The 22,677-nt window shown below is 55.5% G+C and overlaps 8 protein-coding genes across 8 annotated transcripts; 3 read left to right on the top strand and 5 right to left on the bottom strand.

Annotated features, from left to right (window-relative positions):
* Window positions 1-385: 385 nt before the first annotated feature.
* B0T15DRAFT_320589 (Squalene/phytoene synthase) lies at window positions 386-1,829 on the bottom strand. The gene is made up of 2 exons (XM_062864043.1): window positions 1,577-1,829; window positions 386-1,513 (listed from the first exon to the last, which is right to left on the bottom strand). Exons 1-2 carry the CDS (start codon window positions 1,708-1,710, stop codon window positions 538-540), a joined length of 1,110 nt encoding a protein of 369 aa, XP_062717443.1. The 5' UTR covers window positions 1,711-1,829; the 3' UTR covers window positions 386-537.
* On the top strand, window positions 1,789-5,854 carry B0T15DRAFT_423413 (RAD5-like protein). Its single transcript, XM_062865589.1, has 2 exons — window positions 1,789-5,431; window positions 5,488-5,854. Exons 1-2 carry the CDS (start codon window positions 2,007-2,009, stop codon window positions 5,564-5,566), a joined length of 3,504 nt encoding a protein of 1,167 aa, XP_062717442.1. The 5' UTR covers window positions 1,789-2,006; the 3' UTR covers window positions 5,567-5,854.
* A 743-nt stretch (window positions 5,855-6,597) lies between these two features.
* On the bottom strand, window positions 6,598-7,520 carry B0T15DRAFT_544304 (uncharacterized protein). Its single transcript, XM_062870056.1, has one exon. It carries the CDS (start codon window positions 7,335-7,337, stop codon window positions 7,089-7,091), a length of 249 nt encoding a protein of 82 aa, XP_062717441.1. The 5' UTR covers window positions 7,338-7,520; the 3' UTR covers window positions 6,598-7,088.
* On the bottom strand, window positions 7,353-9,595 carry B0T15DRAFT_320558 (uncharacterized protein). The gene is made up of 6 exons (XM_062864041.1): window positions 9,262-9,595; window positions 9,046-9,195; window positions 8,653-8,988; window positions 8,438-8,602; window positions 7,501-8,379; window positions 7,353-7,444 (listed from the first exon to the last, which is right to left on the bottom strand). The coding sequence occupies exons 1-6, from the start codon at window positions 9,274-9,276 to the stop codon at window positions 7,424-7,426; spliced, it is 1,566 nt and encodes a 521-aa protein (XP_062717440.1). The 5' UTR covers window positions 9,277-9,595; the 3' UTR covers window positions 7,353-7,423.
* A 3,075-nt stretch (window positions 9,596-12,670) lies between these two features.
* B0T15DRAFT_404861 (superoxide dismutase) lies at window positions 12,671-13,870 on the bottom strand (the record flags this gene model as incomplete). Its single annotated transcript, XM_062865270.1, has 4 exons — window positions 12,671-13,224; window positions 13,359-13,436; window positions 13,518-13,647; window positions 13,847-13,870. 4 exons carry the CDS (start codon window positions 13,868-13,870, stop codon window positions 12,671-12,673), a joined length of 786 nt encoding a protein of 261 aa, XP_062717439.1.
* An 833-nt stretch (window positions 13,871-14,703) lies between these two features.
* On the top strand, window positions 14,704-15,333 carry B0T15DRAFT_497378 (mitochondrial 54S ribosomal protein YmL23; the record flags this gene model as incomplete). The annotated part of the gene is made up of 2 exons (XM_062867262.1): window positions 14,704-14,724; window positions 14,803-15,333. 2 exons carry the CDS (start codon window positions 14,704-14,706, stop codon window positions 15,331-15,333), a joined length of 552 nt encoding a protein of 183 aa, XP_062717438.1.
* A 338-nt stretch (window positions 15,334-15,671) lies between these two features.
* On the bottom strand, window positions 15,672-16,710 carry B0T15DRAFT_405015 (uncharacterized protein; the record flags this gene model as incomplete). The annotated part of the gene is made up of 3 exons (XM_062865277.1): window positions 15,672-15,799; window positions 15,861-16,507; window positions 16,574-16,710. The coding sequence occupies 3 exons, from the start codon at window positions 16,708-16,710 to the stop codon at window positions 15,672-15,674; spliced, it is 912 nt and encodes a 303-aa protein (XP_062717437.1).
* A 1,335-nt stretch (window positions 16,711-18,045) lies between these two features.
* On the top strand, window positions 18,046-22,385 carry B0T15DRAFT_497376 (Rapamycin-insensitive companion of mTOR, N-term-domain-containing protein; the record flags this gene model as incomplete). Its single annotated transcript, XM_062867261.1, has 2 exons — window positions 18,046-18,992; window positions 19,052-22,385. 2 exons carry the CDS (start codon window positions 18,046-18,048, stop codon window positions 22,383-22,385), a joined length of 4,281 nt encoding a protein of 1,426 aa, XP_062717436.1.
* Between the last annotated feature and the right edge of the window lie 292 nt (window positions 22,386-22,677).

Below are 22,677 nucleotides of genomic sequence, written 5' to 3'. Positions count from 1 at the left end.
GCACCCATTGCCTGGTCCGGGCATACCAACTTACCTGGTCTACACAGTATGACTGTCTCACCAGCCTTTCCCACTCCCGCTGGCACGTCATACGAGGGTTGACGGTGTATTCCGGTGGAACCGCAGCGGACCAGGCTCCATCTGCTCGTCTGTTCCCCTGGTTTCCAAAGCGACCAGAGGATGCTTCGACACAAAAACTCTGTCGGCGCAGAATTCTCTGCGCAGAATGCCATCGGCTAGCATCGGCTTTCCGTTTTTGGCTGTTGCGCAACTGCTCTGGATCCTGACCCATCTCGCCACTGGTATGCAATGCTAGGGTTTACTTCGGGCCCTGGATCGTGGGAAGGATGTTCCAAACGAAAACTCTTCCAATACCGGCGGCAAACTGGCAAGTCAGTACACAATGTGAGGGTCGGCTCCAATTCCAGGTCGGTGAGCTGAATGCAACAGCGGTATGGCACATTGAATGTTTGTCCCCGAGAGAACAGGGGGATCAAGACGGTCAGGGGCATCTCCGACCCAGCGGACCGTGTGAGTTTATATTTCGTGACGTCTGAGCGCCTTCCAAAGTCCCCAGGGGAGCCTCCAACTACTCCTGACCTTGAACGGGTCGAAATTGACGCCCTCCAGACGTTGCAGGTAGTCTCCGGCAGCAACCGCCTCCAATAACACGCCAAAGCCCCGCCTTATATCGCCTTGCGTGCCCTCCGGGCTATGAGCCGTGGTTGAATAGACGTGCTCCGGCTCCCCTTGGTGCTCGTATTCGTGCCCGGGTCCCTCGCCTAATTGCATGTTCTTCAGCATTTGGCGTGCCGTGATGAGGTGGTCATTAGCACGGGTCGCAACCCGGAAGACGGCATCTTGTAGTCCTTCGGCGTGAGGACCCCGGCGAAACACATCCTCCTCTTTCAGGCCGCACTCGGCCATAATATCGAGCGGAAGGAGCAACGCTGGGCTCCTTGTGTTTCCGACACTCGACCCGAGTGGACTCTGAACGGGTTGTGACGGTCCGGCAAGAACAGGAATGCCCCGCAGCGTCGCGGCGATGCCACATGCCTTACCGATGTGGCTCGCCAGGTGATCCATATGTACCGATTGCAGTGGCATCATCGCGAAGGTCATGTATATCAGCGTGGCATACGTGTTCTCTGCGTAGTCTTCCAGGGCGGCCAAGCTAGGAAAGGGCTTGTTCTCCATATGCTTCTCCCGCGTATTAATCAGACGCAGGAGCCAAAATTTGACCGAGCTCGCACTGCTGCTGCCTGCCCGAGCTGCAAGGCTTGCCACGGCGCTATGCAACAGGATCGAGATGGGCTCCCGTGGAGGCTGTCCAGCAAAGGTGCTGTTCACCGAGTCGCGCCAGAACTGCATCCGGAAGCGGCCTATCGTTGGGTTTGACACGGTCTCAGGCAGGCGAGCGAGCTCGAGGTTCAGCGTCCGGAGGGCATCATAGGCATCCTGCGCCGGCCGTGGAATGAAATGCCGGATGAGGTAGGCCTCATAGTCACCACGCCTGAAGGTTCATCTGTGAGTGATTCAAGTACAGGTGCAAAGTGCATGAAGCGGGGATGCACACCTGAGTTGGTTCAGACAATATTTCCTGGCTTCGGCAACATCTCCTTCTGAAGCGGTTGCAAGACCGCGGCGGAGGGCGTGAGCTCGGCGAGAGGCCTGCTTGAAGCCGCAGCCGAGAGGTCGGTTGGAATACATGCCGAGATTGACGTAAGCTAAGTTGGCCCCATCCTTTCCATGGCAGTATCCGTAGATGAGCAGTCATCAAGTTCTTCCCCAACTTTTATGCCACTGGCATCAGCAGCAGTCGTAGAATGTGGGTCCACAAGAGCTCAGTCATTTAACAGTGAAGTCACGCGGTCACCTGACGGTCGCGACGCCAAAATTCACGGTTACTGCACTGCCGCGTCTGCTGCATACCATGAACCAGCTGCCAAGGTTAGACTCTTGTGCTCTAGGCGCCCCGAGTTCCTACGAGGTCCAATTCCGAAGATATGGATTTTACCAGCTTTGATGAGCGTCCCAGCAAGAAAAGGCGCTTTTTCGAAGATGCAACACAGGAGATGGCCGGCAGCACGCAGGGTGCCCCGCCAGCGCCCTCTCACCCCAACCAAGGAACTGGATACTTCCAAGATGCTGATCAAGACATTCGACGGACGGCTCTTGTGACATGTTCCCGAAGCCCAGATACATCTGAGACAACTCACCACCCAGAGCCACATCTCGGAAAATTCCCAGGCCGTTTGAGCGATCCTCCAAGAGATGGAGATCCCCATTCCAATACCTCGACCGCCGTCGGTTTCGACCAGGCGATCTTCGAGAGCTTCGTGGGCGATAAAGTTAGCGAGGATGTAATAGCACTCATTCGAGAAAATTGCGGCCACAACACAGAAAGGGCGATCAATATGTACTTGGACGGTACATGGAAGCACCTGAAGAGAAAGACATCGGCTCGAGCACCTGGGCGTCCATCAGGCCCGGCCGCAGGACCTCACTCAGAAGCGGACCCAAGCTCGCCCTTTCTGCGATTCTCAACCCTACATTCAATGCCGGAATCGAGGTACATTGGCGCGTTTGGCGTCGAAGGGTGGACAACGCGTTCCGGCGTTGGCTTGCTGAAGTACGGCGATGTGGTCAAGATCGAGCGCCAGAAGATTGGGGTTCCTAGTTCTACGTCCCAGAAGGGACAAACCAAGCTGGGGCTTGCTCAGACGCCGGCTCGTGTCAGCGCCGCCGCAGCTAAACGGGCAGACGTGATCGTCCGCTTCACCAACAAGAGCGGCAGAGAGATCGGGCGGCTGGCCAAGGAGACGGCAAACTGGGTCTCAACACTGATAGACCAGAAAATCTGCAAGTTCGAAGGAACATGCGTCTATGCCCCCGAGAGACTCCGTACCAATGACACGATCTTCATACAACTTCGGTGTTCTCTGTTGAGGTCTGCGTTCTTTGGTCGTGACGTGCAGGTCGCCGATAACAGGACAACTGGACTCTTCGAGGAAAGGGAGACATCCGAAGAGAGAGACTTACGCCTGAGACAGGTTGCCCTTGTCAAGCTCTTCCAGGAGATCAATCTTCTACCGCTCAGAGGGAATGCGGCGGCCGCAAGAAACCAACGGCAGGAACTACTCCACGCGGCAGAGATGGCTGAGAGCAAGAAGAAGGAGACAACCAAGCCGCAAGACCAAGACAATGCTGCCTCATCATCCCCTTCGGACGATAATGATGAGGGTCAAGAACTTGAACAAGACCAACTCGACGCTCTCTACAAGAAAGCGCAATCCTTCGATTTTAGCACACCCGAAGCAGAGCCTGCTGATACTTTTGCTCTGACGCTCCGGACATACCAGAAGCAATCCTTGCATTGGATGCTGGCAAAGGAAAGGAACACGGCACAAGAGCAACGAGAAGCCTCGATGCATCCCCTGTGGGAGGAGTATGCATGGCCCACGAAGGACCACGATGACAAGAAACTCCCCGAGGTTTCTGAACAACCCACCTTCTATGTCAACCCATACTCCGGCGAGCTATCGTTGGATTTTCCACGTCAGAAACAGCACTGTCTCGGTGGAATTCTGGCCGATGAAATGGGCTTGGGCAAGACCATCCAGATGCTCAGTCTCATCCACACGCACAGATCCGACGTCGCAATCGAGGCGCGCCGCGCCAATCGAGCAGTGTCGTCGGTTAATCAGCTTTCCCGCCTCCCTTCCGTTCGTGGCCGTATCACGGCCACTGACGCTCCATGCACAACCCTCGTCGTCGCTCCGATGTCCCTACTTGCGCAGTGGCAGGGCGAAGCCGAGAACGCTTCACGGGAGGGCAGCCTGAAATCCATGGTGTACTATGGCAGCGAAAAGAGCGCCGATCTGCTGACGCTGTGCTGCGAAGCTAACGCTGCGGACGCTCCAGACGTCATCATTACCAGCTACGGCGTGGTACTATCCGAGTACAGCCAGATTATCTCCAGGAACGGTGACAGGGCCAGCCACCGTGGGCTCTTCTCGCTGAACTTCTTCCGCGTCATTCTGGACGAGGCTCATAGTATCAAGAACCGGCAGTCGAAGACGGCCAGGGCTTGTTACGAGCTTGCGGCGACGCATCGATGGGTGTTGACGGGCACCCCTATTGTCAACAAGCTCGAAGATCTCTTCAGCTTGGTCAGGTTCCTGAAGGTTGAGCCATGGAGCAACTTTTCCTTCTGGCGGACGTTTATCACCGTGCCATTCGAGTCCAAGGATTTCGTGCGGGCTTTGGACGTTGTTCAAACTGTCTTGGAGCCGCTCGTCATGCGAAGAACGAAAGACATGAAGACCCCAGATGGAGAGCCACTGGTGGCGCTGCCCCCGAAGCAGGTCGAGATCGTTGACATTGAGCTCTCGAAAGCGGAGCGTGACGTATATGACTACATCTTCACGAGAGCCAAACGGACCTTTTCTGCCAATGTCGAGGCTGGCACCGTCATGAAAGCCTTCACTACCATTTTTGCGCAAATCCTGCGCCTTCGCCAATCGTGCTGCCATCCCCTCCTGGTCCGGAACCCGGATGTTGTAGCCGACGAAGAGGAAGCCGGCACGGCTGCTGACGCAGCCGCCGGACTTGCCGACGACATGGACCTCCAGTCTCTGATCGAGCGTTTCACAGCAACGACGGACGATGCTACTGACTCTAACGCCTTCGGTGCCCATGTTCTCGGCCAGATCCGGGACGAGGCCGTCAACGAATGCCCCATCTGTGCCGAAGAGCCAATGATCGACCAGACAGTTACGGGATGCTGGCATTCCGCCTGCAAGAATTGCTTGTTGGAGTACATTAACCATCAGACAGACCGCCACGAGATCCCTCGTTGCTTCCAGTGCCGGGAGGTAATCGACTCTCGTAATTTGTTCGAGGTCGTGCGGCATGATGACGACCCGGACACAGCGATGGTTGGTCAAGGGCCGCGCATTACTCTGCAACGGCTCGGGGTGGGCAATTCATCGGCGAAGATTGTCGCTCTGATCAAACATCTGCGGGAGCTACGCACCGAGAACCCAACGGTCAAGTCCGTCGTATTCAGCCAGTTCACTTCGTTTCTCTCGCTTATCGAGGTAGCTCTCGGGCGTTCAAATATGTCTTTCCTGCGACTGGACGGGTCTATGGCCCAAAAGGCGCGTGCCGCAGTCCTCAACGAGTTTAGGGAATCCAAAAAGTTCACCGTCCTGCTTATCAGCCTCAAGGCTGGCGGTGTCGGTCTCAACTTGACAAGCGCCAAGCGGGTTTACATGATGGACCCCTGGTGGAGCTTCGCCGTCGAAGCGCAAGCCATTGACCGAGTCCATCGACTGGGACAAGAGGACGAGGTGAAGGTCTACCGCTTTATTGTGAAGGATAGCGTCGAGCAGAGGATGCTCAGGGTACAAGATAGAAAGAAGTTCCTGTAGGTACCGATATACCTGGAGTTCGTCGGTCAGGACTTGCTGACGTATTTTGCAGTGCGACTTCCTTGGGCATGATGTCCGACGAAGAAAAGAAGCTGCAGCGTATCGAGGACATCAGGGAACTTCTCAGTTGATGGAGTTGACCACACGGAGGACTGCGGACATTGCGTATCAAGGTGTTCCTTTCCACTACGAATGTAGCCTGATGAGCTCTGTTGCGCGTTCGATTGCCCATGGACGACGCCGATACGAGGTGGGCGTTTTTGGCACGAGGTATGACGGTTTAGAAATGACCGAGGGTCTACTACACTTTGGCCACATGCCTAACATAGATGAGGTTACAACACGCTAGCTGTTGCCATTATTATAGGCATCTTGGACCTTTGCTGTCTTTTCCTGCAGAGACAGCTGAAGCAGTAAGCTCTCCCTATATGGTAACCTATCGACTACCACCTCTCTATTAGATCATGAAGTGTTTTATTCCTGCAACGAACGCAACTTATGTGGATAGCTAGCTGTGTTACTTGGCCGCGCCACCTTTTCCCTCGCCACGTATGCACGTAGTTAATAGGGACGACCAGATAAGTTCAATTGGGGTCGAGCGATGGGGGGTAGCCGAACATGTCCCAGGTAGTCACAGGTCCGACCTTCCAACCGTTTGGCTGAACTCGTACCTATATCGTCAGTCAGAAGAACAATGTGCACTGCTCCCAGCCCGCGTCTCCCGTCATGCCCATCAAGTATCACACTTTGACCCTCCACCCAGGCGAGGACAAAACCCGTCCCTTTTCCCTTGTACACTTGTCGTCTGCTTTTCAATTGAGGGAATCCAGAGGGGTTCAAAGCTGGTGTTATGATTATTTAGGGGAGTATCAACCTAAATTGGAAAGGTTGAGGGATCCCGGAAAAAAAGACATACAACACAGGGGATTCCCCAGTCGTCACCGACCTGAGTACTGGTCCTGCGATTGGTAGCTTATCTAAGGGAGAGCGGACGGGATCCCGAGTTCTCTACCACCTATGGTCGTATGTAATAGTTCTGGAGCAAAGAGTGCATGATATAGGGGACCATGGAGTTACATGTTCTAATGACACAAACTACACTACCTACTTATTTTCTCTCCAGCAATGCCCACCGCACTTATGCCACATCCGACATTCCTAGGCCTGCTATCTTGTAGTAGTATATTAACCACTGCTCCGCGTCCCACACTAGTTAGACACAGGACATTGGGTGAGCATATAAGTGAGAAGCTCGCACCAACTACAAACGCTTTGCAATCAACCGCCGGTGTTCTTCGCAGTTCAAGTTTGAGTCCCACAGTTCGGGAAAAGCACTTCAATATCTTGAGCAGCAAGTCTCCCACTGTGTGGACCCTGGAATCTATCCGATATACACGGGTAATGGGCACTGGTTCATAACATGCGTGGGGGGAGTTGATTCATATCTGAACTGCTGTGGCTGCACCAAAGCCTGTCCTTTAAACACTGAAAACACTGAATAAACACACAATATTTTGTCTAGGCTTCCTCCCCCTCCGTTTTATGATCCTCCAACTCCACAATGCTAATAAAGACATGAGAAGGAACCAGAATAAGGATGCTAGGGAAGTAACAGTAAATGCAAAAAGGGTACACAAATATTAGGGTAGAGTACTACTCGCTGGGAAGGGACATAGTGAGACAGCCCTCCACCTGGGCTGGTCGATTAGACGCAATCCCTAAATCCAACGCCGATCCTCCGAACAGTATGCAGGGTAGGCTGTATGCAAATAAGTGTAGGATATCGTCTGTTCTCAACCGAGTGGCCGGAGTAGTCTTGGTGGGCAACGACAGTCCAACACTGTAAATGTGAAAAAATATCGCTATCATATTATGATAGGAGATTGCGGTGGCGTCCGTCATGACTTCGTAAACCAGAAACCCAGACGCTGGTGCGTCAACAAGGTGGGGTATAAAACAGTAAGCGCAAGTTCGCCCGGCGGCGTCGTTTATATTTCCTGAATCCACACCTAGAGACTGCGTCAGTATGTCAATCCAGCTTCAGTGTGGGTATATTCCAACTCACCTCCATCTTCCCCGTGTCAGATCTCTGTTTCCTCGCAGCTTGCTTGACCGACATCATCACCATGTCGAGGTCATCCTGGTCACCCATCGTGATCATCTCGCCTTCCGGAGAATCCTCATCCTTGACCTTGATCTTGAACCTGCGCCGCAGATCAAACTTCTGCTGGATTCGCGTGACCAGATCTGGGAATTCGATGGCGGGGCCAACGACAATGTAGCGAACATCTCCAGCGTGGACCTTCACGCGGATGGTTTTCAGGGCGTCTCGCCTCGAAGAACCCCTCTTTGACCCTCCCGACATGACGGACCCAGGGCCAGGCCTGCGGGTCGACACCATTTCAAACTCGCCCTCATCGAAAGAAGCGTCGTCGTAGTCGCTGCCCTCTTCCTCCTCCTCTTCGATGTACCGGTCTCGTGTCCGGCCACCGGCGCTCCTCTGCGACCTGCTGCTCCGAGAGCCGGCACCACCGCCGTACATATCGTAAACGTCATCTGGGTACGCATCCTCCTCCTCGTCCCTCCTTCTCCTTGGCGCAGGTGGCTCACGCTGAGAGAAGCCGCGGGACGGAGCGGCTGATGCGGAGCGAGTTGGACGCGGCCTCTGCCCGTCTGGGGATGTCCTTTCGTATCGTTCGTTCGACCTCACTTTCTCGAGATTGAGCCTGCTCGGAATCGGTTTAGGTCCGTTGCGTACGGAAGCTCCGCGGCTCACTTGTGCCGGCTTGTCGTTCTCAGGGGGCGGGGTAGGGGGGAACACGTTGCGATTGTTCGGTGGCTCAGATTGCTGTCTCCTGCTCTGCAGGCCCGGCTTGACGAGGTTGCTAGCTGCAAACGAGAGCGATTCGGCTGGCCTGTCATCCTTCGCCTCGCTTACAGCCGACTTTGCTGAAAGTTAGCGATAGTTCTAAAAGAGCAGCGAGTCTGGGATCTCTGCTTACCGCTTTTTGCATCTCGATGCCAGCGAAGCCCGTGAAAGCATTACTGCGATCCGAGGCAGCAACTAGCCTGGCCTTTCCTAGGTAGTCCTTTTGTTGCAGGTTTCGCACCTTGGCTTCGTTTGGTCTGTAGACGACGCCCACGGGAATGGAGAACACCGTATATCCCTGCGACCGTGTCAGTGACGGGCCGACTGGTGCATAGAAACTGCACATACCTTCGCCTCGTCCCGAATCGCATCGTCGATCACGTTGTGATCCTCCACCACCTTCTCCTTGACTGCGTACTGTAGATCCTGCATGCCAGACTCCATCTGCTCAAGGTAGATGTAGCACAGGCCGCGGTTGAACAGAACCTCGCACGAGTACAACTTGAAAAGCAGACCCAGCTGCGAATAGTCGATCAGTGTGTTCCCGCGGAGGTAGAGGAGCGTGTCGTTGAAGTTCGCCAGAGCTTCTTCGAAGTCGCCGAGCAGGAAATTGGAGACGCCCTGTTGAAAATATGCAACGGCGAGGTACTGGTCGAGTTTGATCGCGCGTTGATAGCACTCAACCTAACCATAAGAGTCAGCAGTGTTTCGAGCGGCCCAGGACCAGACAGCACTTCTTACCGCCTGCTCGTGCTGGCCGAGCGTCGCATTGATGACACCCATGTTGAACAGGATCTTGGAGGTATCCGCGATCCTGTCAAAGGATCTCAATGCCTCGTCGAACTCATTGTTATCGTAGAACTTGAGGGCTTCGACCCATGTCTCGATTTCCTACATCGGCGCGTGTAAGTAGCTGGGTACCTGTGTCATCGTACCGCAATGCGGTCCTCCCCTCACCTGTTTTAACGACATTCTTTCTCAAAAGCTGCGATTGCGACGGCTGTCAAAGCCAGGCAAGTCTTGCGGCTCTTGCTAAGAGCGAAATCGAGGGGTTTTTGCTGTTCAGCGGCCAACTGCAAAATTACTGGGTGTCTTGTGGTCTGATGTGCGTTGAGGGGTTGAGTGGCTTTTAAAGTCAAGGGGTGCACAGCAGGGGGTGCCACGGCGCTAGGCGGCTGGGCGGGCGGCAACAAGGGGTCTGCCCGGGCGATTCGAATCAGATGCGGACCGCTCGATCTCCCCCGCTCTTCTGGGGGCCCAATTGCCTTCCGTCGTCTGCACTCCGGCGGTGTCCGAGAACTGTCCGCGAGATGCAATCACCAGGGCCAAGACACGAGTGGTGCCCCTCGATGGCTGGTTCGCAGGCAAGTGCCTCAGTGACTAGCAGCTTGGCACGTGCTGGAAGTGACAGCTTGAGCTGTCGTCTTGTCAATCCGTCCGCAAAGCAGTGTCCCGCAGCTGCCGTCCTTCAGTCCCTTGTCTTCGTACTCGAGTGAAATTCTGGATAAATGAGGCTCCCGGGGATGGCAGGGTGGCGCCGTTCCTGACGATCGTCTCAATTTATCGGTAGTAGATGCAGCTCTAGTGCCCTTTGCAGCCAACAGCACCACATGCAGCGTATAAGAATTGAGTCCGACTCTTCGGTTTGCCCCTGTCGGATCGAGGTCGAGCGGGCGATACACGATGGCCGACGCCAGTCTGAGTATGCCTTTACTACTATTTGTCCGTTATGTTCGTCCGAAGAGTATAGGTGTTTTTATTTTCTTGCCTTTTCGGCTGGCAGAAAGGAGTGGCCAGAGGTCGGTTCTGAGAGAAAAAAGACGGGAGGAGCTGGGACCGGTAAGACGGGGAAAAGGAGGAAAAGAACACCAGGAAGACAGGGGGATGTCAAAGGGTTGTGCGCTGCAACGAGAGACGAAAAGGCCGTTCTCTGCGGACAAGTCCAAGTCCAACTAAGCGAGGATCCGGCTTCTGGGCTCGTTTGGGGATGGCCAACCGGGGAAGACGATCATGCAGGACCCACTGGCAGCTGAGTGGAAGACTTGGGCCTCCCAGACTCGGCCTGCATCGAGAGTTCCGGATCGAGTGAACGCCCTTGGTTGTGGTTGTGAAAGGGGCTTCCCAAAAGCCCATTGTTACAGCTGGCAGGGAGGTCCCTTCATACAGTAGGAGGGGACGGGCAGAAGAAACCCAAGACTATACAAGTGGGGCTACAGCGTTGCCCGCGACTTCGTCAGTGTGCTTTTGGGCATCAATGGGAGCTCGTTCTCAACTCGATGCAGAGATGCCCGGTGTTGGCGACAAGAAACGCCGTGAGAGCAGGCGTTCACGGGATGTCTATGATCGAACGTTTTCACGACTCAGTCGAACCATCCATGGTCAGTACGGGGGTTAAGGAGTCGGGTGCTGTTCTGGAAGCCAGTTCGGCCAGGGGTATGGCGCATGGGATCGAACGGTCCCACTCATGTCGAGCGCTGCCGGATCGACACGAGACGGAACGCTCAGGACCGCCAATTTTTCCCGCCATGTGCTCGATGTTACGAAATATCCAATCAAAACCTCCATAGAAAGGGCGCTTCCCTGCCGTGCGCGCTCGAAATGGCTGGTGACACCATCCTATAAAACCACCTAGCCAGCTTGGGATAAGAGAAGTCGGCAAATGGAAAAGAGTTGAGATGTTGGGCGTGCAAACATCACAAAAGAACGCCGAGTGAGTGGACATCTGAAGGTCAATGCGAAGCTTGACTCGTCACAGACACCGTGGAATCCCTGCGAATCAAAAGCCTGCCTCATGCAAGCGTTCTTGAGGCCGGCCGTTATTGGGCTAGCCACAGCCGTCTTAAACTCTCCAATCCCTGCACACGGACTCCAAGGCGGCTACGATCGTGCACGACGGTATGTACGTACCAGTGTGCTACCCGACAAGATAAATGTGGCTGAAACATCCATGCACCGCCAAATCGCCAAATCAACTGCATCTTCACTGACCGCTGCCAGATCGGGCTACTTAGCACGGTATCCGGCCTTCTGTCTTTGGCCATGAGGAGCTAGGTAAATTTGTTGTACGGATGTATTCACATGTCGAGGAGGAGGCTCAACAGGAGTCCTGCGCACCATGTGGGGCGGCGTTGCAACCTCACATTAGCGACGGCGCTAACTTTGAAATGGCCGGATCCCTGCGATGTCTCGTCGAGATCTCGATAGAAAGAGATAACTCAAACGGCCATATCAAACGATTGAAGGCATGGAAGGGAATAGTGCGAAAGCGAAGAAGTCAATTACCCGCGATCGTTGATACTACCGCGGAGATTCGCAGTCACAGTTGGGAGGTAAGTACATGGGTAGTACTCCTATGCAGTGTACTCCGTACGCCAGGCCGTTCGTTACTCGTGGGATTTTAACTCGAGATCGCCTTGTAGATCCATTTGATGCCAAGAGTGGTGAGAAGCTCACTTCTTCAACTTCAATTGCTCTTCGCTACGTACCGAGTATAATTTAGTACTAATCCTACCTTCTTAAACATCGAACTTATCGTCCGGGTGACTGTGCCGTAATAATTGGCTTTGCCATTTGAGAAACAGGCCTGACGCAGGGCAGCCCCAGCCCGCAACGACCGGCCCCAGCTATCAGCCTCATCACGGGCAGTGCAACGTACCTTACTCTAACATATTGGGGTCACTCCTCTTGCACTCCGCGTTGTATAAGTCGACTTTCTCACTCCAAATCACATCAGGGTACGAAGTGTTGTCCAAACGATCCGATATGTATTATCCCAGTTATGTTGTTACCCACAGCGTGGTCTTTCTTCTGCGGGGCATTTCTCCCAACGTCACATCGTTGGCCTCCAGAGCCTCCCTCGAGCCTCCTCCCGTCTCATCTCCCGGCACCCATGCTTAGTCGACACACTCCCGCGCGCATCCGAGGCACAAAATGAGCGGCTTCCGGTTCCCAGGAGCGCGGTTCATCCCCGCACGGCTTCTGCTCTGGGCCAAGAACGAACGGAAAGGAGGAATGAGAGACCGCTTCTCATGGGGCTTCGGTGTCAGGGCATCCCGTGTCCTCATGTGTTCTGCAACAACCCGAAGATACTACAACAGTACAGGGCAGCGTTTTGAAGCCGTCTTCGTGGACGACAAGCCTAGCTAGGCTACCATTCTGCATCCCAAGCCCGCACAATCGTGATGATGGGACATCATTTCCGGGCCAGGGCATCTTACAACATTTCTGCAGACTCGTCCGACCTTCGGAAGAACGTGGCCCAAAGTAGGACAGGGCCATCCGTTCCTTCACCGATCCGTTCCAGCTTGTTCATCATCCCACCGAGACACAGATCTCTTGATTATGCGCCCGCCGTGCGAAACAGGTATCATAACATCCCCTTCGAGACTTCGTCTTTCCTCTCCTGCCACAGCGTCTTTCCCGTGCAGGAGCACACAGTCTTGTCATTATCCCATACACCCGCGCTCCGCGCAATGACGCCGACCACAGTGTCTTCCTCGTTTCTTAATGGCTCGCCATCGCTCTCGTCTCGGCGCGATACCACCAGGGCGCGGCCAATGACCTCCCAAACCTGGAAAGGGCGGTTGAGGAACGCATTACCATAGCCGTTCGGCCCAACCTCCACAGTGCCCAACACCCCACGAGAGCTGCGATTGTCCTGCGCCTCAGCTGACCAGACCGGCCCCGCAGATACTGCACCATCCTTGAGGTTTCCATATTCGCGAATGGTAGCACGGTAAGTGCCTGGGGGTACGCCGCGGACGGTCAAATCAACCAGGGTTTCCGTGGGGCTGACCTGCACCATCCGCGCCAGGCCCCTGACGAGTCTCTCGTTTACCCAGCTCTCGCCGGGACTGCCGGCAGCTGTGACTTCTTCGTCCGACCTGCGATGGTAGGTCTCCAGGATGCTAACTGCAGCACCTAAAGAGGCAGAGAAACATGAATCAGTGTTGGCCATGGAAATTGTCTTGGAAAGTTCATCTCAGGCAGGCGTTCTCTCGAAGCAGGTGCTCGAATAACCAAACCTGGACAAAGGATCATGCTGTCCTACTCACTGTTTGAACCCCCTGACCCTCGCAGGATAGCATCTCTCCCGGTAGCTTGGATAGCTTGGACAATCGCCGATGGCGCCGCTATCTCCCACATGTAAGGTTTCAGATCAGCAAGGACCGGACAATAGACCCCTTGGCAATGGCGGCACAGCTTGTACGGACCTGTCCCTTCTATCGATACCAGTTGATCCTTAACGTTCGCCTCAACTTTGTTAATGCCCGGCAGCTTGTACAGCGCGCCCGTGATGTCCTTTGCACAGCTGTCACAGGTCATGGGCACCGCGAAGAGAGTCTGTTTCAGGTTTCATCAGCTTAACTTTATCGATCTGGGATTTGACAGAGTTGCGCCAAGAGCGGAAAAGACAGGGAGGGCATCAGAGAGTATGAAACACGAAGTGAGATCACTCAAGCATAGACTGGTAGGGCACAAGACAGCGATGATTTGAGAGAAGGGTCACTGGTTTGCGGTCACACGGGAGGACGCGACTTACTTGGAACGGGGTCATCACAGCCATCTTGCTGGGCTGGTTCTTTTCGGAAGATGACTGGAATTGTACACTTCGTTGCCTCACCAAGGTGCAGTACGCTCCAGCAGATGCGGTCAGAGCCAAGCCAGTGATGCCGATGAGAGACTGTGTGTTAACGCGGCCACGATGCATATAGTGTCTAAGATCTAGGTAGAAGGTTGGAATAGCGGGAACTCCGGAGCAAGCATCGCAAAAATCACATAAACGTGGCAGGACGCTCGGCGCTCTTTTACATACATACTGTACAAAGGAATGGAAGAGAATGGACTGCGCATAGAAGAGGGCGGATTAAAGTATCCCGAAACCCAGCGATAAAACCGGCCGATTCCCAGCCAGAATCCCAATGAATGCTTTGAAATCCGCCCCGTCGGCTTATTACTGTGGCTCGTGTGGTAACCTTGCTCACTCCGCTCATCGGCTTATCGCGGGCAGCTGCCAGTTTGATGCGGGGCAGATGGCAGACCTTCAGAAATTCAAAATGGGAGTTGGTGGATCAAACAGAGGTGTGGCTTGCGCCTGTCGTAGCAGACGTGGCGTGTATAGTGAGGCGCAGCTATCGATTTTTCCAAACTCCAGTCCTAAGACCCATCACGAATCGCGATACTGGATACTGACTGATACTGAATTCGCGTCCACCGATTGTCCACCGGTGTACAGTTCCACAAACTGTCCCTCCCGCCCATTACGAGCCTAGGTCGAATTGGGGATATTCGCGACATCGGCCTTTCTTCGATTGAGGAAGACGCATCCTCGTTGATGACTGGGAGGGACTAGTTCCCTGGGGCCTTTGCTCGATCAAACCCTCATCCAACACCGTCAAGATGTCACAAACGATTGGAGCTGTGAGCAGGCACTGCCCAGCCCTCATATGAGCTATCATTTCAAAGTGCTGTCTATTGACCAGAATCTCTCTTGGACAGACCAGACTAGCCTACTCAAGGGTATGGCACCATATCTCGGCCTCGGCTCCCCATCCAACCCTGAGCACGGTCAAGTCCCCTCCCGAAGCCGTCACTCCTCCATCATTAGGCCGTCTCGCCTCCCGCATTGCAACCCTCCTCATGGGTAAGCACAAGCCGACCTGGGACCCCTCAACCGACTGTGGCGACTACGTGGTGGTGACAAACTGCGCGGCGCTGTACACGACGGGCAAGAAGAAGTGGCGAAAGACATACTACCGGCATAACACACGACCGGGGTCCCTGCGGACGATCACGATGGACGTCCTGATGGAGAAGTTCGGCGGCGCCGAAGTGCTGCGCAAGGCAGTCAGCGGCATGTTGCCCAAGAACAGGCTGAGAGACAAGAGGCTTGCGCGCTTGAAGGCATTCGAAGGCGATGCCCACCCGTACAAGCAGAATTTGATCCGGTTTGGTGGGAAGGCTGTTGGTACGCCCGGGTGGGAGGAGATGGCACGAGTCGTGAGGGAGGCAGACCAGGCGAGGGTATAGACTGAAGGTTGAGGGTGGTGTATTTTTCAGGGGGAAGTGAGGGAGATGAGTGACTTGTACGTGCATCATCTTGGCTCTGCAACCGAACCATGTGTATTATCACTATATCGATGTATATGATGACCAAACGCTCATGCTACTTCGAGGCCAGGTTTCCGCCCTGTGTGCAGAACCACCAACAGATCCTTTAGATGTGCACAGTCGCCAATTCACTACGCCAGTTATTAAGCCATGATAATGCTAAGGAACGAGCAACGATGCCTGCGCCGATGTTGCTACTCTCAAGCCAATGCCAACCAACGTAGAGTAAGTTCTTATCCGCCATGGCCACCATACTCTCACCTATGCACAAGGGTCGAAACGTCACGAGCAACCTCGCATTTGATGAGTCCATTGGGCCCAGACTGCGGCGCATACACCTCCGCATCCTTCCCTGTGTTCTTGATGCCCTTGTGCCAGCTCAGATCTAAGATGACGTTGACGCTGATTAGTACGGGCTGGTAGTTGCTTAGGAAACAGAAACCCACCGATCTCGAAGTAGTGCTTGTTGGGCAGGGAGAAGGCGGTCTTGTCAGCTTCCGGCACCGCCTCCAGGATTTGCTCGCACATCTTATACATGGTGTTCTGCACCGACGCGCTTTCATCGGTAGCAAACAACTTCATGATGATTCCCCGGGCGCTCTCCCAAGCTTTATCGAACCGCTCCGCCCCATTTTGGATCGCTGCCACGGTAGGAAACCGCTTCCAGGTCCATGTGCAGTCGACATCGGTCGACAGGATGCGGTCCCACGTCTCGGGTAGGGTGGTGAACTCGTCGCGCACAAAGCTGTGAAACGCCGACCCGGTGCTTTTAAGCACCGACAACCCCACGACGCTGCTCTTGAGGTCGATGCCCGCTCCGCGGGCCACCGTTGCCTCGACGTTGCGCGTCTCCTCGCCGTCACGGAGGAAGCTGTGCGGGTGAGGGGCGCCGTCGATGGTCATACGCGTCCACCGGTGCACCTTTACCTTGATGTGTGCCGCGCTGATGTGCGGGTACTTGTCGAGGAAGTGCTGGCCAAGGTGGCTGGCGTAGAGCTCGGGCGGATTTACCGGGTGCTCCTTGGCCTTGATGTAGATGGTGTTCTTAATCGAATCAGTGGCTACAACAACACTGTTGTCTGCCTTGGTGTATCTGGGCCAAAACGGTGAGTTGGGGCGTTCACCTCCGCTCGCTTCTTCTTCTGAGAGTACGGCTTACGATGTCTCGATCTGGCCCTCGAGCAGGCAGCAGACTGTCATCTCTGTGACAGATTGCACCCCGGTCTCCTCATCCCTGTCGACCTTGAAGACGCGGACGTTGTCCTTCCCGTAGCGGGCAGAAGCAAGGGTGGGCATGGCGGCGATAATGGCTCCAGAACTGGCCGGCAAGGGAACGACTCGGCGCGGCTCAGACAAGGTCAAGGAAGTAAGCGTGTTGAGGAAAAGGTCAGTTGAATAGGGTCAGTTCGTCATTTATACAAGCGCATCGTCCGAATTATGGGCTACACCCGGTGTCCCGCCGAGGGGGAGCCGGGAATGGAAGAGGTGGGTCCCCGGAATCCGCCGACTGCCTTGTCCAAGGGCCCCTCCTTCACACGCCATCCGGGCCCTCACGGATTCGGCCGTGGCTTGCATCGGCGTCATCCAATGTTCGACTCCTTCTGAACGAGCCCTGCTGTCAGTCATTGCCGAGAGAGCTCTTCTGCAGGAAAGCTTTTGTGGATGCAGTTTGAATCGCAGAAGGATAAACTTAAAACTTGGAGCCCGGGCGTTGAGAGCTTATTATAATCCGTGCTCCGGCACAAACCCGGGAGCATCCCCTGCAGGAGCCGAGCGGGGGGTTCCGATTCGTGGGGGTGTCGCAAATGGAGCTCGAATTAAGGTATCAAGTCGTATGACAGAGATAAGGTCTGTGCCGTGTCTTTGCTTTGGCAGATGCTATTGAATGACGGTAGTTATAACTAGCGAAAAGAACTTGGACAATCATCAGTTTCTCTACCTTATTAGGGCCATGTTTGCTGCCATGAATGGCGAACGGTCGCAACTCCCAGTTCCCAGTTCCTCGAATCCTTGAGACAAATTTTGCTACGGCTGCTATTCTGGGCAAGGAGACTTACCGATCGATCTTACAAGCACTTGCAAAATTTAAGGAAAGCTGGGGATAACCCTGCCGCAAGCCGCAGTTATTTACTACGAGTTCCTGTTAGTTATGTAGCGTAGATACCTTTGGGTGCAGTAGGTTAGCACGTGGCTTGGTTCAATTGCTGCTATGAATTATCCTCAGCCCTTCGACCTGAACCGGCAAGTGGGCCGGACGTTGGAGGCATTGCGCACTGACCATCTGAATGCCAGCCTCCGGGCCCGAGTCCCGTTGCGACCGCGGTGGAGCTGGGACTCGGTCAACTCCTGTTCCCCACATGATATGCATACAAGTGTACGGGTACCCAAGGTCCTGAGTATCCGTACGATAGCGGGCAGACCGATATGGCGAAAGCTTGATCGCGCGCGCGATCCGCCCCCTCTTGACCAGATTTGTCGTACGATGGATCCGACTGACTCCCTGCAGCTTTGAAGAGCCGGAAGATCAAGGCCTCAGGCAAACGGCCGACCGGCAACTCGAATGCGCATACCGCACGGGGTGAGAGCGTCGAGAGCGTCGAGCGTGGAGGGCAAATGGCTGGGCCATCCACCATGCTGAGCACCTCGGCAACGCCCGCTCAGAGGTCCTACATCCAGCAGCAACAGCAGCAGCAACAGCAACAGCAACAGCAACAGCAGCCTGCGAATTCTCGACCGAGCCTGGATGGCCTACAGCCTCAAGCACCCAATGGAGGCCGCAACATCTCGGCCTCCGCCGTGAGCTTTGCGTCCCGCGGCCCGTCGCTTAACCCGTCGCCCATGCCCATGCCAGGCAGTTTCAGCTCTGAGCTCCGCAGCCAGATGAACCTCTCGCGCGCCGGCTCGCGACTCGACCTGTTTCCTTCGCTCGAAAAGTTGGACGAGGATGATGAGCCGATCCAGGAGGAGAAGTCGCTCGCGTACCTGCGCGAAGCGCTCAGCCGCGAGATGAAGATCAAGGAGGGCTCCGAGAACATGCTGGAAGCGCTGCATTCTAAGAAGGCGAAGCAGACCAGGGAGCAGCGGCAAAGAGTCGAGGCCGAGCTGAATTCGTCCAACCAGCGGATCAAGGAGCTGCGCCAGAAACTCACAGATGCCCAGCGGGTGAAGGCTGCCCCGACAACCCCCACGAGGACCAGGACAGAGGGCCTGGTTCCGGGCGTCAATAGCTTGCGCTCCCCTCCGAGCGCTTCCAGGAGCGGTGCCGGATCCGATGTCGACGAGCCCACCGAATCGCCTACCTTCATACTCACCGAAATCCTGCAGGCGCTAGAGGTGGCTGGTATGAGCCCGGACTACTACGTCGCCAGGGCAAACAGCCTGGTAGATCTCTTTAAGCGGCACCCCACGCTGAAGTATGACTTGGTGTGGTCGGTGTTTGGCCTCCGCATGCAAGCCATGCTCTTGAGCGAGAGCCGCGAAGTGGTAGCCGCCGCGTATAGGATGATACGATACGCCATTTCGGACATCAGCTCGCTCAGGAAGATCCGTGCGCTCAATACTGACTACTTGGTCACATGGTACGTTCTGAAGCGCCTCGGGCCCGCTGTGGGAGCCCGCGAAGGCTGAACTCTGGCAGGTCCCTGATTAAGGATCGTAAATCCGACGTCGAACGTGAGCAGGCCCTCAAGTTTGTGCGTGCTTTCCTGGACGTCAAGGATGGCGTCCGCGAGATATCGAGAGCCGTCGTCAGATCGATTGCGGCGGCCGCGGAGGAGCCAGAGGAGAGACTGCGGCCCATCTGCATTGAGACGCTGGCCGAGATCCTGGTCCGCGACCCCCAGCTGTTGATTGCTTCCGGCGGTATGTCCGCTCTACACGAAGCGTTGGCGGATGGCTCGTACAAGGCATCAGAGAGCTTGACGGCTGCCTTCCTCTACCTCCTCGACGGTCCAGACCGGCGCAAGTACTTGCGCCCGGGCAACGAGCTCGACGTTCTCTTCACCGCCTTCACGGACGAGCTGTCATCCAACGAGCGCTTTCTGAAGCAAAGCGCCAAGTCCGTAGCTTCGGCGCTCAGGACGTGGTCGGGGCTCATGACCTTGTCCATGTACAATTTCCGCGCCATCAGATCCATGATCACCAGTATGGTGGTACAGACGGGACCTATCCGGGAAACGATCCTGGATCTCATCTTCTCGCTTCTCCGCATCAAGCCTCCAGCATGGGCAACATCATTCCTGGCCGGCCGGCGGCTTACAACCTACGGCCGCGTCACGAACCTCAAGTCTACCAACACCAAGGGTTCTTCTCACAATGAATTCGAGGAAGAAGGAGGAGAGCAGAATTTCCTGGAACACTACACGGCCCTCCTGCTCGCGGTATTCATCAAGTCTGGTGTCATACCAGCACTCCTCAAACTCACCCAGGACAACGAAAGCGCAACCCTCAAGCGGAAATCCACCCTGTTGATAGGAGAGGTGCTCAGATTGTCCAGTCGTCTGCTTCCGCCGTCTTGGAGCAGCGAGCTGCAGTTGCTTCCCGAATTGTTCGTTGCGGCCGCCAGGCTAAAGGACGAGGGCCACTTCGCCGCCACTGGGGTTGTCTACCAAATCAGCAGCGTCAGCAAGACCCTGTACAGGTCCTCCCCGTCCGCTTATCTTCCTTCCGCCCACCATAGCATGGACCTCGGCGCACTTGACGAGCACCCCAAAAGCAACACGGCAATCAACTTTGACGACGGGACATTCCGGCAGCTCCTGCTCGAGTCCAACGTGCTGAGCAGCTCGAACTACAACAAGTGGAACTGGGATGTTATTCTCAGGCTCATCGAAGGGCCACTGACCAGCGGGAAGAGACTTGAGGAGGCCATCAAGGCGTCCAAGTTCATGAAAAGGATCATGAGCTTCTATCGCCCATTCAAGTTCAAGTTCTCGGAGATCAAAAGCTCAAGGAATACACAGAAGTACGTCAGAGCCGGATGTGCCCTGATGCATGCTCTGCTGCAGAGTCCCGAGGGAAGCAGGTACCTGTCCGACAATAAACTGCTACGACAGATCGCCGAGTGCTTGGCCCAGTGTGATCCTACCAGCGGCCTGACGGCACAAGACCCCATGTTCTCCAAGGACCGTCTCACCGATACACTTTGCGGTGGGTACTTCCCAATGCTCGGGATCTTGAGCGGGGACGCAAAGGGAATGCAGATGCTGGACAGATGGCGCATCTTCAACATGATGTACCGCATACTTGACCTCAAGCAGCGGCCGGACCTCATCAAGCTCATGCTCGCCAACTTCGACTATTCTCTGCAAGGGCACCCTCGCGTGCTGCTTTCGAAGGCCCTGACCGCCGGGACGAAGGACATCAGGATCTACGCGACGAATGCGCTGAGGAAGTACGTGACGCATCCACGGATGGGAGCCCAGGGTCAGGAACCTGCGGATTCGAAGTGGGCCATTCAGCTTCTGGTGACTCAGTTGTACGATCCAGAAGTCGAAGTGTGCGCGACAGCCGTCAAGATCCTGGAAAAGGCGTGCAACACAAAGAACCACCTCGAGTACATCGTCGAATGCCGGCCAGCGCTCGATCACCTGGGCGAGATAGGAGCTCCCCTGCTCTTGCGCTTCCTCTCGACCTCGATTGGCTACCACTATCTTGACGGGCTGGACTACATCAGCAACGAGATGGATGACTGGTTTCTGGGCCGGAACGACTCGTATGTGAGCGTCATCGAGGCGAGCCTCGCGCGCTCCTTCCTTGATCAGCAGGATGACCACGCGACAAACCGAATCAGCGTGTTTGGCGACGAGCACGAGATGGAGGCCGACAGTCACGTACCGCCACACTTCTACCGCGAGCTCACTCGGACAGAGGAGGGCTGCAGGCTGCTCAGTGACAAAGGCCACTTTGACGAATTTGCCGCCACGATCCGCGAGCACGGCATGCAGTCGGACGACGCGGAGATGATTGTCAAAGTGAAAGGCTGTCTCTGGGCCGTGGGAAACGTCGGCTCTATGGAACTAGGCGCGCCATTCCTGGAATCTTCCGACGTGGTCGAGCAGATCGTCAAGATAGCCCAGCACCACGAGGTCATGAGCCTGCGGGGGACCGCCTTTTTCGTCCTGGGGCTCATCTCCCGCTCCATCCACGGCCTCGAGATCCTTTCCGAGAACGGCTGGGACTCCAACACGAACATCCTGGGCCACTCTCTCGGCCTTTGCATCCCCACCGACCTCTCCCAGCTCCTCTCCCTCCAGCCATGGCAACACACCCCGGTGACCGAGATTGAGCTCCCCGACAGCCAGAAGACCGAGACGACCAAGCTGCCTGCCATGCCCTCCCGCCCGCGTTCCGAGTCCCTGCTCAAGGCGCTCCAAGAGGAGGCAGAGCAGGAAGCCGGCGTGGACGGAGAGCACTCCGGTCTCGTAGTACCGCGCGTGGAACTCGATCCTGACCCGACCAACCAGCGCATCCTGGAGCTGGTGATCGACATGTCGAACATGGTGCTGTACCGACGCGCTCGCAACGAGCTAATGCAGATCAAGACGCAGAAGAAGGCGGCAGGGTTCTCGCAGCCGCATCTCTTCCGTAAGGTTATGTCGTTGCTGGAGTGCCACCATTACAGGCTGGCGGATCGGAATATGATCGTGGGCTTGTTTGATAAGAGTGTCCTGAGAGCAGTGGTGTACAGGGAGGACGAGAGCGAGAGAGGAGAGGTGAGTGAGGAGGAAAGCGAGGAGGAAGCTGGGGACCGGGGTGGAAGCGGAATGGCGGTTAAGCCAGGGAAGCAGAGCGAGAGCGAGAGTGAGGAAGAGGAAGAGGAAGAGGAAGAGGAGGAGGAGGAGGAGAGGGAGAACGGCGACGAAGAGGAACAGAGCTCTGGTGATGAGAAACTCACAGAGCGGCAGAGGAGCATCAGCGACCCGGCACACAAGAAAAGAGCGGGTATGATTAGCAGACGGTTCGCCCGATAGCCGGGCGACAACGTCATGATGTCTATTTGGGTTTATACTGAATATCAATGAAGGGGCGTCCAGCACGAGTTGTGACCCGAGGGCACAAGCCGGCGTCGGTTGTATTTCCACAAAATCAGGGGGAACAGTAGGGGGGTTGCCAGGGGACTGAGGCGGTCACGGTTACGGAGCGGACTTGCATACAGGCATACAGGAGCGGTTGGGGACCTAGGTTCTGGCTGATGATGACGGGGGAAGCCCTGGGGGTGCTGGTCGGCGTTTCGAGCAACACTTCGGTTAGCTCCCTTCATTT

The sequence above is a fragment of the Chaetomium strumarium genome, assembly GCF_033439665.1.
Source record: "Chaetomium strumarium strain CBS 333.67 chromosome Unknown B0T15scaffold_8, whole genome shotgun sequence".
Classification (NCBI taxonomy): domain Eukaryota; kingdom Fungi; phylum Ascomycota; class Sordariomycetes; order Sordariales; family Chaetomiaceae; genus Chaetomium; species Chaetomium strumarium.
The sequence above is the reverse complement of the archived record's forward strand: the minus strand, read 5'-3'. Positions and strand labels throughout refer to the sequence as shown.